The sequence below is a fragment of the Archocentrus centrarchus genome, chromosome 5 (genome assembly GCF_007364275.1).
Source record: "Archocentrus centrarchus isolate MPI-CPG fArcCen1 chromosome 5, fArcCen1, whole genome shotgun sequence".
NCBI lineage: Eukaryota > Metazoa > Chordata > Actinopteri > Cichliformes > Cichlidae > Archocentrus > Archocentrus centrarchus.
In genome coordinates this window covers 14,020,207-14,034,880 of record NC_044350.1, presented here as the reverse complement: position 1 = coordinate 14,034,880, position 14,674 = coordinate 14,020,207, and the positions used below count along the sequence as shown (strand labels likewise).

The 14,674-nt window shown below is 42.6% G+C and overlaps 2 protein-coding genes across 2 annotated transcripts in view; one reads left to right on the top strand and one right to left on the bottom strand.

Moving 5' to 3' along the window:
• Positions 1-9,029, top strand: part of ppfia4 (PTPRF interacting protein alpha 4) — a 61,461-nt gene extending 52,432 nt beyond the window's left edge. The window contains 24 exon segments of the mRNA XM_030728807.1: positions 96-225; positions 1,102-1,295; positions 2,888-3,038; positions 3,041-3,118; positions 3,204-3,234; positions 3,387-3,443; positions 3,446-3,516; positions 3,737-3,842; positions 3,945-3,964; positions 3,966-4,001; positions 4,003-4,031; positions 4,144-4,177; positions 4,180-4,213; positions 4,216-4,226; positions 4,426-4,503; positions 4,506-4,628; positions 5,281-5,343; positions 5,703-5,729; positions 6,520-6,695; positions 6,836-6,933; positions 7,774-7,949; positions 8,483-8,551; positions 8,637-8,827; positions 8,972-9,029. Coding sequence (XP_030584667.1) covers positions 96-225; positions 1,102-1,295; positions 2,888-3,038; positions 3,041-3,118; positions 3,204-3,234; positions 3,387-3,443; positions 3,446-3,516; positions 3,737-3,842; positions 3,945-3,964; positions 3,966-4,001; positions 4,003-4,031; positions 4,144-4,177; positions 4,180-4,213; positions 4,216-4,226; positions 4,426-4,503; positions 4,506-4,628; positions 5,281-5,343; positions 5,703-5,729; positions 6,520-6,695; positions 6,836-6,933; positions 7,774-7,949; positions 8,483-8,551; positions 8,637-8,827; positions 8,972-9,029 — 2,041 coding nt within the window.
• Positions 9,030-10,989: 1,960 nt separating this feature from the next.
• Positions 10,990-13,231, bottom strand: myog (myogenin). The gene is made up of 3 exons (XM_030729797.1): positions 12,535-13,231; positions 11,901-12,000; positions 10,990-11,819 (listed from the first exon to the last, which is right to left on the bottom strand). The coding sequence occupies exons 1-3, from the start codon at positions 13,066-13,068 to the stop codon at positions 11,701-11,703; spliced, it is 753 nt and encodes a 250-aa protein (XP_030585657.1). The 5' UTR covers positions 13,069-13,231; the 3' UTR covers positions 10,990-11,700.
• Between the last annotated feature and the right edge of the window lie 1,443 nt (positions 13,232-14,674).

Genomic DNA, 14,674 nt, shown 5'->3' with positions numbered 1-14,674 from the left:
ACATGCAGACATTTCCTTTACGCACTTTCTCATACCAGCATTTATACTTTAGCACACTGTCTTTTATTGCTGCTGTTCTGCATACAAAATTGTAGGTCTCACTTGGGTAGCTCCAGCGATCTTCGCTTCTCTGTGGTGGAGGGCCAAGATGGCCACTACAGCACAACTGTGATCAGGCGGGCACAAAAGGGCAGACTTTCAGCATTGCGAGATGACCCAAATAAGGTGCTAATCATTTTTTATATGCCCAGAGAAACCTCACAGTTCCTTGCATACACATACAAACACGATTGCAGACATCGAGATCTCATTTCAACCGCTCTTCTAACCACATGCAGCATCTTACCGGTGCTTAATCCAGGTTCATGTCTGCTTTGCTAGTAAGTGTCAGTGCTTGGCTGATATGTGATGATCCTCATGCCTAACTTCCCATTCGCTACTAATCTCTCTGTCTTCCTGTCTCTCTCACTTGCTGCCATGGAAATGCTGTGTGATGTAAGTTTCCTGTTCATCCATTTCTTCTCATAATTGCCCGCAAGTGTCATATAGTGATTTTTAAGTGTATTGCATTCAATAGGACTCATCCATGTCGCTCAGTCTTTATGTATATTTATATGTTTTTTTTTTGGGCAGCACGGTGGCGTAGTGGTTAGCGCTGCTGCCTCACAGATAGAATACCATCTGGAAGGCCTGGGTTCGATTCCACCTTGGCCCAGGCCTCTCCCGCTCTCTGTGTGGAGTTTGCATGTTCTCCCCGTGCTTGCGTGGGTTTCCTCCGGGTACTCCGGTTTCCTCCCACATTCCAAAGACATGCACTTACTGGGGTTAGGTTAATTGGCTGCTCTAAATTGCCCATAGGTGTGAATGTGAGTGTGTAAGGTTGTTCGTCTTTCTGTGTTGGCCCTGTGACAGGCCGGCAACCTGTTCAGGGTGTACCCTGCCTCTCGCCCTATGACAGCTGGGATAGGCTACCGCCCCCCCGCGACCCTGACCAGGATAAGCGGAAGCGAATGGATGGATGGATGGATATATGTTTTTTTTAAAGGAATGTGTCTATGTTGTATTAAATATGACCGTTGTTGGTGTATATACTGTCTTTAGGTGTGTGCGGTGTTTGAACAGGACTACCCATCTCTGCGTGGGAGCGTCAGCCACCTCCTTGGCAGTGACATCGAAGCAGAGTCAGACCTGGATGATGTTAGCTCAACCCTGCTTTCCCCCAGCGGTCAATCAGATGCTCAGACTCTCGCCCTCATGCTGCAGGAGCAGCTTGATGCTATCAATGAAGAGATAAGGTGGTGTATTACAGGCACATTACATTGCAGCACATGTCAGTTTCAATCCCCATGGGGAAGTTGGGTGAATGCAACACAAAAAAAAGTGATACAGATAGGAGAAGTTTAGAATGCTAAACACAATACCAAACTAAATACACAAAAAGGAACGTGATGAAGATTGTGCAACAAAATAAGTGTTGCTGTTTGTTAAAAAACTGCAAAAAGGCCTGGAGCTACATAGACTACACCATGACTGATAGTGACATTCACGAGTCATTTCAAGGTCTTTTATATTGTAAGGTAAAAACCCTACAATAATACTGATAGAAAACTAACGATCCACTGATCCCCTATGGGCAAGCCGTGGTGGAGAGAGAAAAAACTTTATACATTATAGCAAGAAGGCACCTCCAGGCTCAGGAAGAGTGGCCATCTGCTGTGACCAGTTGTGAAGAGGAGAAAACAAAGAGAGGAAAGAAAGTATAGAAAAAGAGAACAAAACAAAAAAATCAAAGGATGAAGCACAAACTACAGATGAGAGAAAGCAAAAAGTTTACTGGCATATAAAAATGCATGGAGAACGAAAGACAGGAGAGCAGAGAAGAGTAGGTGTTCGGTGTATCATGGGAGGTCTCCAGAAGGCTGACCCTATAGCAGCATAACTGAGTGATGTTTCGAGGTCATCTAATACACCCCTAATGATAAGATTTGTTAAAAAAAATAAATGTTTTAACCTGAATCTTAAAAGAATAGTGGATGTGTAGCTCCCAAAACATGCCTGAGAGTTGGTACCACAAGAGAGGAGCCTGATAAGCTCTGTCTCTACTTTTAGAAGCTCTAGGAACCCCACCTAAGGCTTGCACTTTGAAAGAAGTGCAATATTGGAATAATATGGTATTATGAGGTCTTTAAGATGTGATGAAACCTGATCTTTTGGGACATTTTATGCAAGCTTTGTAAATTAACTTCTGATTCAACGACTTGTCAACAGTCTATGATAAATGTTTTTTTTAAAAAGGAAAAAGATAAGCATAGTTGTGAGTAAATGCCGAACTGAAAGGCATGAAATAAAATAGACAACTACCGTATACAAACAAAAAAAATAGATAAAGAGATTATTTTATTATGATAAAACCAGTTCATTTTCCTGCTGAAAGAGAACACTGAGGGTTTTTTTGTGTGTTTATCGTAAACAGGGTCTTCTTTTGACACCTCACAGCATGCTTCAGGAAAGAAATGCAAAGTAGCTGCTGATTATGCTGCAGCGGAGCCGCACTCCTCAATGAAATGAAATAATAGTTATACAAATGGTATTTATATCCATTATTTTGGGATTATTGCCTTTTTCATCACACTTTAACTAGTTTATTTAATGTTATATATTTACTGTTTTCCCAGATTTGCTGAACACACAAAACATTTTAATCACTGCTTGCAGAGCAAAAAAGAAAAATGAAAAATATCAAAGTAATAAAAAAAAGCCATTATTATGGCCTTTAAATATTTTAACAATTACCACAAAAATAGTAGCTCTACTGTGTAAGTTAGTTAAGAACAACAGCCCAAATACTCAGTTTGACCAGTGTATGTGTGCATATTTGTGTGTCCAGGATGATTCAGGTAGAGAGGGAGTCAGCAGACCTGCGCTCTGACGAGATTGAGTCTCGTGTGAACAGCGGCAGCATGGATGGACTCAATGTGACATTAAGACCGAGGGCCCTGCCCACTTCCGCCACTGCTCAGTCCCTGGCATCATCCTCCTCTCCCCACCCACCAGTGGCCACTCTACGCCTAAACATCATGGACGCAATACCAGCCACCATCTAGGCATAATGACTCTGGTCAGATAGCGCACTCACACACATGCAGACAGCAGTATGTGAATGTTTGATGAAAGTGATCTTACAGTGTGTGTTGTTCTTTTAGCCAAGCGACTTGAGAAAAGCACAGAGGAAGAGTAGCAGTAAGTTTGCAAACACATCTAATATCAAACTGTTTGGGGTTTTTGTTTGTTTGGGGGTTTTTGTTTGTTTGTTTGTTTGTTTTTATTTGGGGGGGGGTTGTCTTACTGTGGTTTTCATAACTGAGCTGAGTTACCTTTGTGACTCTTTCAGTCCCCAGTGGAAGTGGACAAAGCTACTATCAAGTGTGAGACATCACCTCCTTCTTCCCCCGCAGTTTACGGCTGGAAACCAATTTTGCCCAGTTCACTGGCAGTTTGGAGGATGGCGAGGTAAATGTACACACTTCACACTAACTCTAATCCACAGCTAGTACAGAAAGACAAACTGCACCAGTAGGACAAAGGTATAGGTCTAAGGACCAAATTTAATGCTACTGTGTCATCTGTGGACACCAAATTCTTGTTGACACAATTCTTGTTGACAGTAATGCAATTATAATTATAAATCTCATTGTAATTCTATTTGTCTGCTTTAATTGCTGCAGAAAACAGAAAGAAAGGAATAAAGTCATCTATTGGACGATTAGTTTAGAAAAAAAGGAGAAGGGTCGAATGGACCAGGACTGGTGGCAGGGAAGGACAGCCTCTACCAGCTTTATCAGGTACACTGCAGACTACAACTATATCACCAGAACCTTTCGCATCATATGAGCAATTGTGCATGATTTACAGAGAAGGAGACTAATGTATGTGTTATATTTTAGACTTTGAGGATGGGCTATTGGTTGACCACTATGACTTTGGGAAAACTGGGCACACAAGGCTGAGAGGGACCGAAGGATGAAGAAAAAGTAAATGACCATTATTTTTTTTTTTTTTTGCTGTTGTTGTTCTACGATGATTCAAAAAGCCCTTACTGCTTACTTGTTCTTTTTGCCTTTTGTTTTTAATAACCCTCTTTAGACATGAACTTCTAGAAGATGGCAAGAAAAAAAGGTCTGCCATTTTGCTCAGTGGGATGGACCTACTGTCGTCCATGGCTCGAGGTATTCCACTAATCTACCAAATCCCAATTTCCATAAAAACTGACTTCTATTTATGTCAGGCTGCCATCTGCAGGAGGGCATAGAGTATTATCAATTAATCAAACTGACATACAGCCTGATCTGCACTAACTTCTCCTGCAGTCTGACCATTTATGGGGCCTGGGGTAATGACACTGAATGTCTTGATGACTCTCACCAGCTGTGGGTGGGTATGCCAGCCTGGTATGTGGCAGCTTGTCGTGCCAACGTGAAGAGCGGTGCCATCATGTCAGCTCTGGTCAGAACACAGAGATCCAGCGGAGATTGGCATCCAGCAACCCTCTGCACCGACTCAAACTCCGCTTGGCCATCCAGGAGATGGTCTCTCTCACCAGCCCCTCTGCGCCGCTCACTTCCAGAACGGTAAACATACAATACAACCCACTGCACCTCGAATAACACAACTAAAGTTTTTTACAGGTACGTAAATATGGCAAACATAAATATTAAATACACAAGTATATAAGTCCATGAACCGCAAACAGAAAAGAAAACAAAACAAAAAAAAAAAAAATCCAGGAATGTGACATGACACAGTTTTTAAACACACAAAAGCTGATCCACGTTTTGTCTAAGCTTCACTCTGCACACTCAGGTGATGCCTCCTCACGCTTTTTGTTCTTCTGTTCAGACTGCAGTAGAGGCTTGATTCATGCCTTCAACTAGGCTGACTGTGGCCTTTTCAGCTGTCATAAATTGCATGGGTTACCGTGGGGAAAAAAACACACAACTAGTGCCAAATATAGCTACAAGCTACTGCCTGAAATACACTCCCTCCCTGACATCACTCAACACAATGTTTGTCTGTGTGTGTGTGTGTGTAGTGTGTGTGTGTATGTGTGTGTGTGTGTGTTGTGTGTGTGGGTGTGTGTGTGTGCGCACGCACGTGTGCGTGGGGGTTGAAATGTGTGAGAAGATACATGAGTGCATTTTTGGGTGTGTTCTTGTGTGCCTGCGTGTATGCCATGATTTTTTATGTGTGTGTGTTTGGGTGTGTTCTCGTCCTCTGAGCTAGTCCTCCGGAAATGTGTGGGTGACTCATGAAGAGATGGAGAACCTGGCTTCCTCCACTAAAGCGGTTAGTACCATCTGGGTGCTCCCTTCCCCATTACCCCCACCCAACACCCTCTCACACTCACACTGTCCCCACCGTGACACACATATGTCCTCTCCTGGAAGACCCCTTATAAATATACACTAACCCATACACTAATATACATTAATGCTTCTGCTGGTATTGTATGTGGATTGGATGTAAATTATGTAAACGGTGGTCATGTGGTCTGCGTCATCATGCAAAGGTCAATTAATATTATGAGTGCTGATATGTAATTACTGCAAAGATCTTGTGTGTGTATGTTTCTGAATGTTTAATGTATGTGTGTGATTAGCCCCTGTCTCTAACTCGTATATTATATTTACCATGCTGCCACTCAGGAGAATGAGGAAGGCAGCTGGGCACAGGTGAGGCTGCAAAAATCTGTCTAAAAATACAGTCAAAGTGTACAGAGGCCCACACATATATTGCCATATTTGTGTGACTACCCTTGTTAGGACATGCAATGACATAATACATGCTTTAGCCCCTTCCTTATCCCTTTCTCAGTGCTATCAGTATCTCTAATATCAAATCAAATCTTAAGCTAATTCTACCCTTGACTCTAAAAGGCTTATAAAGAGTCGTAACCCTCAAACGGGCCTTTGAAGGGGTGTGAAAAAGGGAGGACCAGCCTTAGGGTCCTCGCTTGTCCAAATGGTCCTCACTATGATGATCAAGCACTCAAACTGGTCCCCATGTAGATAGCTGGACAAATACACACTCACATATTTGAACAAAGTCAACCTTGTCTTCACCTTTGCAAAATAATAGTAATAATGTGTAGAATTATATAACAATTCTGTTAACTGATTATTATTTCTACCTATTAATAAGTGGCATAACATAGCATAACCAGAAGACAGCTGTTGTTGAATGTAAACAAGATATTAATCTTCCCTCAGTCTCCTGTTATCTTTCTTGCATCTGTTTACAGTGCATAAGAAACACTGAAAACATTGTTTTGACTGAGGAAAAACATGTTATTAATGTCCCAGTATATAGAATCTGAAATACATATGTAAAATGCAGCTGTGATTATTGTAATTTTTCTCAAAAGAGCAAATATGTGTGAAAAAAGATCTCAGGGAGGTTTTTTTTTTTTAGTCTTTCATCTTTCTCGCTGCACACATCGTTGTGTACTGTTCTCCCTTACAGACCTTGGCATATGGAGACATGAATCATGAGTGGATAGGGAATGAATGGCTGCCCAGCCTTGGCTTGCCTCAGTACCGCTCCTACTTCATGGAGTGTCTGGTGGATGCACGAATGCTGGACCATCTGACCAAGAAGGACCTAAGGAGCCACCTCAAAATGGTGGACAGCTTCCACAGGTCTGTAGCTGTGGCTATTAGCTTAGCTTCTGTTTGATCTGCTTCCACTTTCATCTGCTAACTCAATACATTAGCAATGGAGATGAGAAGGCTAATGGTGTATATGTGCTGTTCTCTGTGTCTGTCTGTCTGTGTATCAGGGCTAGTCTGCAGTATGGGATTATGTGCTTGAAGAGACTCAATTATGACAGGAAAGACCTAGAGCGCCGGAGAGAGGACAGCCAACACGACATGAAAGGTAGGGTTTGCGCACACCCTGATACACACATAGTGATAAGAAAAAAAAAACAAAAAAAAAACCAACACAGATTCACAAGCATGTGCACATGGAGAGACTCATCAGGCCAGAGTACCACCTAGTGGTTTTATCTGATAGTGTCAGGCTGGACTGAGCATTCAAACAGCTGCTCCTTCGGCTGTCAAAAAGCCAATCTTATGATCTAAAGCTTCACTTGCCAAGAGTGCTCCACACACAGACACACGCACATACTTAGATCAAGCCAGACCTCTCGCTCTTCTGACCTTGAGTTCAGCACATGAACTTGACTCAGCTGTCGTGTCAAATCAGAATCCTGCCCTGTTTACACACACATAAACACACACATATGCACACACCCCGCCTGTTCCAAGTTCGAGAGCTGGCTGACAGCTGTGCTTTAAATGAACAAAGGGAGTGTGCCTGTGAATTGACACTACATGGACCTGCACATTATCTCTTTATCTCTCTCTGTTTCTATGAATTTTTCTATAAATGATGGTTTTCTTTTACTTTCAGGTGATGCACTGTTTCTAAAAAAGTTTAGATATATTAGTCATTCACAGTAAGCATATATATTAAAATCATATTAAAAATATCATATATAAAAATCATAACATTTCTCAGTTTCAGTATTTTTAATAGTTTAGATTTTGGACACATTTCTAGTATATATAGAGCTCAAATTATTTTGATAACACTTGCATTCTGTTTCAATTCAAATTTAACACATTGTCCCAGCTTTTTTGGAAACAGCTTAATGTTGGCAGTCTGTCAGCATTGTTATACTGTACCTTCTGATTCACTCTCCCTTTATTGTAGATGTTTTGGTGTGGACCAATGAACAGGTGATTCACTGGGTGCAGTCCATTGGTCTAAGGGAGTATAGCGGCAACTTGCTGGAGAGTGGCGTTCATGGAGCACTCGTTGCTCTGGATGAGACTTTCGACTACAGCAGCCTAGCGCTCATCCTGCAGATTCCTATGCAGAACACACAGGTGGTTATAAATGAAAATGAATTTAATGACTCCATATACTCAATATGGGATGAATGAACTGGTTTTTGTGGGAGAAAAATATAAAGTTTTGTATGACCACATTTTTAAAAGCAGATTTGTCCATTTTATACAGTAGGTATTAAGGAACTGTGAAAAAAACATGCTTGTACAAACTAAAACCCCAAATAAAACCAATAAGATGTGTTTAGTTTCAAATTCCAACATTTTCCCCAGGCTTTTCTTGTACTTGCAACAGCTTTTATAAGATTTACTGTTTGCTATTGCACTGGTTTTGTGTATTGAAACTTTCACTGCCTGCCAGTGATCAAAGGTTCTCCGCTGTTGTCACCCAGAATTGTTTAAAAGTATTTCCTGGGCAGCTTCAGTACAGATTAGCCTTCTAGCCCAGATTTCTTTATTTAAAGGTGACTGTTTATAGATGATAGGCTCCAGCCCACCTGCAATCCTGAACTGGATGGATGGATGGATGGATTTTAGGAGTTTCACTGCTTACAGAGGCTGTTTGTTTTCAGGCACGACAGGTTCTGGAAAGGGAGTTCAACAATCTGTTGGCTTTGGGGACTGACCGCAGACTAGAGGAGGTGACCTCTCAGGCCACTATTTAAATCAAATGCAGTGTTAGTTAAAGAAGGCAGATTTCCTCACTTTGCTTTTATGTCCTTGAAGAGTGGAGATGACAAGTCTTTTCGACGCTCTCCATCGTGGCGAAAGAGGTTTCGGGCACGCGAGGGAGGGGCTGGGCTGGGCATGATGGCAGGCTCCATGGAAACGCTGCCTGCCGGCTTCCGCATGCCCTCCATGTCCATGCCACCTTCTATGAATTTGGCAGCCAAGAAACAGCTCCAGCCTGAAGGTTTGTTACATTACCAAACTACTCTATTTCTACACATTTCATTTTCTATATGTAGCTGTGTGCCTCTCTCTGGTTGCTTTGACTAACTGCATGTTGTGTCCTCTCTGTCATGCTGTGCTCAAAACCAATTGTGTGACATGCACTCAAGCTCCCCCCCAGCAACCCCGAGACTCGATCCCTCGGCTGTGCGGACCTATTCATGCTAACTGCTCTCTACTTACTAACAGGAGCGCTAATGCTGACAGGTAAGCTAACAAAACTGAACAGGATACTCTGGTCATAACTAGAATTGTAGGTAAGGTAAGCAGGGTAAGCCTAATGGCTTACTATTGCATGTACAGAAGATCAATCAAAGCAGGTCTATAAAGATTAAAGTCTTTTAAACTTGTTGAACTTTCATAAATCAAGAAGCAGATACGACTTGATTTTTCTCTTTCCTCATCTTCCTTTCTCTCTTCTAGTGCATTCTCATTACCTATATGGACATATGCTTGCGGCCTTTTGAGAGTGATATGCCAAATCTGGAGAGGGAGACTTGGGTACCTCACGGGGAGGCTTCATCCCTTTGTTACCCAGCCTCACCTCCCAACTTTCACCTCTCACCTCTTCTTCGGACACGTGCAATACAGGGGCCAACTCTGACCTTTGAACTCTGAGAGTGCACATTGGCTGCGCTCGCTGCTGTAAAGGAGGTTCATCCTGGTCTCTCCCAGTTTACCCCCGTGCCCCCAGTAGCCTTGTTGTTGTGGTTGTTGTGCTCCTGCTCCCCTGGTCTCAGCTGTGGATTTTTGTCCTGGTTGTAATAGTCTCAACATGGCCAAGTCCAAACCAAGCTTCCTGTGTCATCATGTCCTCATGTCCTTTACAAGAAAACAGTTGAACAGCGTCAAAAAGATCAAAGAACATGGTGAGCAGTTGTTGGTTTGGACTTAATGATGAATACTTGTATAAATGGCAGATCCCACCACACATTACCCCTCTACCGGTTATGCAAGGTATTACTCATTTATCTCTGTACATAAAATGGATGACTTATGTTTTTTATAGAAATATTATATAAATATATATATATTGGAAATATATATGGAAAACAATATAATATTGCTGTATGAAACCCAATGCCCTGTATTCAATAGTGACTGTTCTCTCTCTCTCTTTCTCTTTCTTTCTCTTTCTCTCTATGTCGGACCTTTGTGGGTCTTTTGCTGTATGCTGTAAGTGTGTGAATCATTGGTGGGAGGGACTCACTAAGGGAGGTGTGTGTTTCTACAAGGACTCTCCACAGGTTCATGGGTCCAATATCAGACTTCTCTCTTTGCCTCTTGTCCCGTTCTTTCTTTTTTCCTTCTCCTCCTTCTCTTTTGACACAATGTAGCTGTTGCCTCTCCTTTCTCTGCCTCTCTCGCCTTCTGTATGACACTATGTAGCCTAGAATAGAGAGAATCCTTTAATATCAAGAGTGTGTGTGTGTGTGTGTGTGTGTGTGTGTGTGTGTGTGTGTGTGTGTGTGTGTGTGTGTGTGTGTGTGTGTGTGTGTGTGTGTGTGTGTGTGTGGGTGAGCGAATGAGTCTCTGTTATTGAGACTAGTAGGTTGCGTGTGAAAAGGCCGACCCCAGCCATGTGACCATGACTTTCTCTGTGGATGGTAGTGTGACCACTGTAGCTCCTCTCTGTTGATTCCTTAGTTTCTCTCAAATCAAACTGTAAACTGCTGCTCTACATCAGCCAATGAAATCCACATGATACTGCTCTAAGTGAAAGACTTATCTGATCTTGCTCTGACTGAGCTGTCAGTACTCTTTGCTCACCAACTCCTCATCCAATAGGAACACAGCATATGAAGCAGTGAAGTGCTGGATGAGTGTACAATCTTTTTTTTTTTGACAGTTTTTCCAAGGTGTCTAAAAGGTGTAATGTGCTATGTGGCAGCTATGAGTACTGTGTCTTTATTCCAGGTGTGAAACAATGCTGACAAATCAAGATTTTATTATTTGGCTATTTAAAAAAAAGAAGTGTACTGTATTTATGACACTATATAGACATAAGTAAAGCTGTTTTTTAAAGAACTTGGATCCTGTGTTCCTTGTTGGGTTATATCTGCCAGCCTATTGTATTGTATGCTAAAATCAACACTGGACGACGTATTGAAAATGGTCTTTATTGTAAGAATTAAACAGAAAATATCACTTTTCAGAACATCTACAAATACACAACAATCTTAGTTATAAAAGTCCAAAATAAGTTAGCAAAAATTAAAAAATAAAAATGACAAATCCACTCTGTAGAAAAAGGGAACGTATTTACATCACTAGCATTCATAACCAGTTTAAATTAAGCAGATCTTGGTCAAAACTGCCATGGTACATATTGGCCCCACAAATAAACTCCTGTTTTTTAAGCATTAAAATTCACACACACACACAAAAAAAAAAAAGAAAAGAAATATGAGGGAAAGCTTTTGAACTTAAATTAAGTAAGGAGAAAAAATTCGATCTGTCATTCCTCTGTGGCTCTATAAATCTGGAGGCAAGCCTAACAGGGATCGAGTCTAGTAAATATGTGTTGGGTTCATGCAGCAAAGTCCTTGAATCTCTAGTCAGAATAAGCGCCTGTGGCTTTGACACACAGGTCTGGATCATTGGATAAGGCAAGAAATAAAGGAAATAAGGCCTCGTTGTGAAAAGGAGGAGTCAGTTTGACTAGCTGACCCATAGATCAGCAGAGTTTAAATACTGGTCAAATAGAAATTCTTTAATTTGGCATAAGACGAACAATCAAATCAGTAGAAGCACAAACTAGACATAATTTAGGATTGAATGTCACTTTGCTTTTTGCTTGAAGCTCTCTTTGCACCTACTGGCCCGCTGGTCTGAGGGTCTATTTGGGAATGTCCACAGGAAAGGCCACAGGTCCATCTGCTGCAGAGATGCCATCCACAATGGAGGTCAAGGCCCGCATGTTCCCCTGCTCTGGAGAGTCTGCAGCACTCAGAAGATCTGCAAAAAGCCCCAGTCAGATGCTCAGTATTCGTGAAGCAGCACTTACGTGCCTAACGAGACTCAGTGAACTGTGCTTACCCTCACTGCTGTAGCTCTGCGTGCACTGCTCTGGAGTGCTGCTCCACTCTGGGCTACTGCAGCAGGTGCTGCCTGAACTGGGCTCGCTTGACGACGACACCTGTTGCCATGGAGATGCACACACACAAGTTGCTGTCAGTCACTCTGTTATGATACAGCACACCACACCACCCCACACAGAAATACAACACACACACTACAGTGCAGTGTACTACCACGCAGACACATGCAGCTAAAGCATCCCGTGACCCCCCTCAGAGGCACATGTACACGATGAACAACACGTTCCATTATTATGGCACCTGTCACAGTAGTTCTTGTTTTAGGAACACTGCTGAGCTAAACTGAATCATATCTTTAAAAATCTTTTAAAACAGATTTTAAAACAGATATTTCCTTCACTAAAACCTCAAAACTTATCCAGAACGATTAAACCAGTAACACATTTTAAAGTGGATCAGTTCATCAAAATTTTTGATTTGACCTTTTTACCCAATTACTGTTTAATGGAGTATCCATCTCTCTTTCTCCCATACCTTCCAGCTAGCGTACTGTTCCTTCTGTGTCCCTCTTGGCTGTTTTCTCAGTGATTGTGACCTTCTCCCTTCCCTCATTCTGCCTTTGTCCTACTTACTCTGGGTTGGGTTGGGCTGGGCCGGTAGAGCAATCCCTGCTGTCCTGTCTCAGTGTCCTGCTGGTTGAGGGAGGACACCAGAGCCTGCAGCCTTTCAATATACTGGATGGCGCTACGCAAGATCTCAACCTTGGGCAGCCTCTGGTTGGGGTTCATCAGTGTGCTCCTCTTCAGAGCATCGAAGGCCTCGTTCACCTTCTTTAGACGTCTCTTCTCTCTCAGCGTAGCTGCTCGCCGACGGTCCATGGTCACAGTCTTCCTTTTACACAGCTTACAGGCCCAGGGAAGACACTGACCTGGGCAGTGGGGCTCGGAGTGAGGCGACAGGCTGGATGGAGAGGCTTTGTCCTCTGTACCAGTCATCCCAACCCCAACACCCCCAGACAGGTTCCCACACAAGCCCATCATGGAGTTCCTGTCCTGGTAGCCAGCTTGGTCATATGCCCCAGGCAGGCGAGAGGGAAAGTAGCTGTCCCCTCCTTCATAGAAGCGCTGGTCAGGGAAGAAGTAAGGGTTGGTCTCAAAAAGCTCCATACTGGACAGATGTGGTCTGGATGTAAGGGGACAAAGATCCCAGCTTCCCCTGGAACTACTCTTCAATATGAGGTCTTCGGTCCCGTGTCTGGAGTTTGTGTTGGAGTGTATGTGTGTGCGCCTATCTTCTTCCCAGCCTGGGTTTGTGATGAGTGGAAGACGTGTGGAGAGCAACTGGTGTGGAGCAACTGTAGGCTGGCATTTAAACCCCTCTGCCTTCTGCTGGATCACAGGGTTAAATTTAGCACGAGCCCCCAGAAACCTGACACGACGTTTAGCTGTTGCTGCACATCTACACATCACATCTCTGTTTGGCCCTGCTCTCTAGGGCTTTAAGGCCCCTTTGTACATGTACGTGTGTGTGTGTGTGTGTGGGTGCTCTCCTGTGGGTTTGTGCACTCATGTGTGTCTTAAGAGGCCAGGATATGATCAGGTTGAAATGGGAGAGATAGCCTCAGATCAAAGATGTCCATCTTAGTAAGTTAATCCCAGACTTGCGTCCCCTTCCATGACACCAAACATGAAGAGTTCCATCATTAAGTGGGTTGGCAGAAGGGACAGTCCTGAAACAGCTGTCACTTCTAGTAGGAGCCAGTTATACACAGTGACAAGAAGCGGTTTGACTTCAGGTTTTTGATGGGAAGTAAATGAGGCAAGAGACTGTTGTTTACTCTGAACCGGGTCACAGATGAACATTGCTGAGCTGTTGTGAAGCATTGTCAGGCTCATAATGTGGTCAATACCAAAAAAAAGTTTAGGCAACATTGTTCCTCAGTTTGTGGTTTATGTAACTGCATTCATATCCACTGACTTTCATTCTAAGATGATTGCACTATATGATGCAAGTGACCTTCTGAGTTATACTACCCTCAGAACCAGGCAGGTCTGTGCATGAACCAACAGCAAAGTCACAGGCTGACACTGGCTCGCCTTACTCCTAGAATTTAAGGGACCGTAATGAGTCAAACACACAGAGGGAATGGCCTCGGTTGTCCTGTCGTCTTCCAGCAAGTCATACAATTAGCATAGCCACCGGGTGTTAATCCTTCCAGGAAATGTCTCACCTCACAGCTCATCAACTAATTCTGACTAGCTTCTGCTAATGTTTCAGTACAGCTAAAGCACACTCTTCTGTTAGCAGAGAAGTGGCCTGGAATTACAGGCATATCATGAGTCTGTATTCTATTTCTTTATACTAAGTTTATCACAGTAATACACTACCTGTCAGGAAGTGTTTTGCAGGAGATAAATTGTTATGCTAGTAGCCACAGTTCATTAAACTTAGAGGGTCACACAATCTGCTGAATACCACTGCCAATGAGACATGAAGTCACAGGCTGTCCTTTCTGTTGCTCTGAATGTTTTTTCCTTTTATTTAAAAAAATAATCTTAAATGTTATTCAATTTTTCCCCATAATGTCACATTCTCTGTGAGACAAGTAATTTTTCAAGTGATTTTACAACTCCAACCAACACAAGACCGTAAAGGATGAATAAAAGTTGCTTTTCTGCATATAAAATTATATAACACATTATTAATTCCTGTCTTTTCTGAAAATTGTCAAAGCTGGACATAAGAAGCAGCCTTTACATCAAGGTACCTAAA

Coding starts and splice junctions, on each gene's coding strand:
- myog (XM_030729797.1), bottom strand. CDS start 13,068: ATGGAGCTTTTTGAGACCAACCCTTACTTCTTCCCTGACCAGCGCTTC. Junction 12,001..12,534: donor CCAGCCCAACCCAACCCAGA/GTAAGTAGGACA, acceptor CCATGGCAACAG/GTGTCGTCGTCAAGCGAGCC. Junction 11,820..11,900: donor GCAGAGCTACAGCAGTGAGG/GTAAGCACAGTT, acceptor GGCTTTTTGCAG/ATCTTCTGAGTGCTGCAGAC.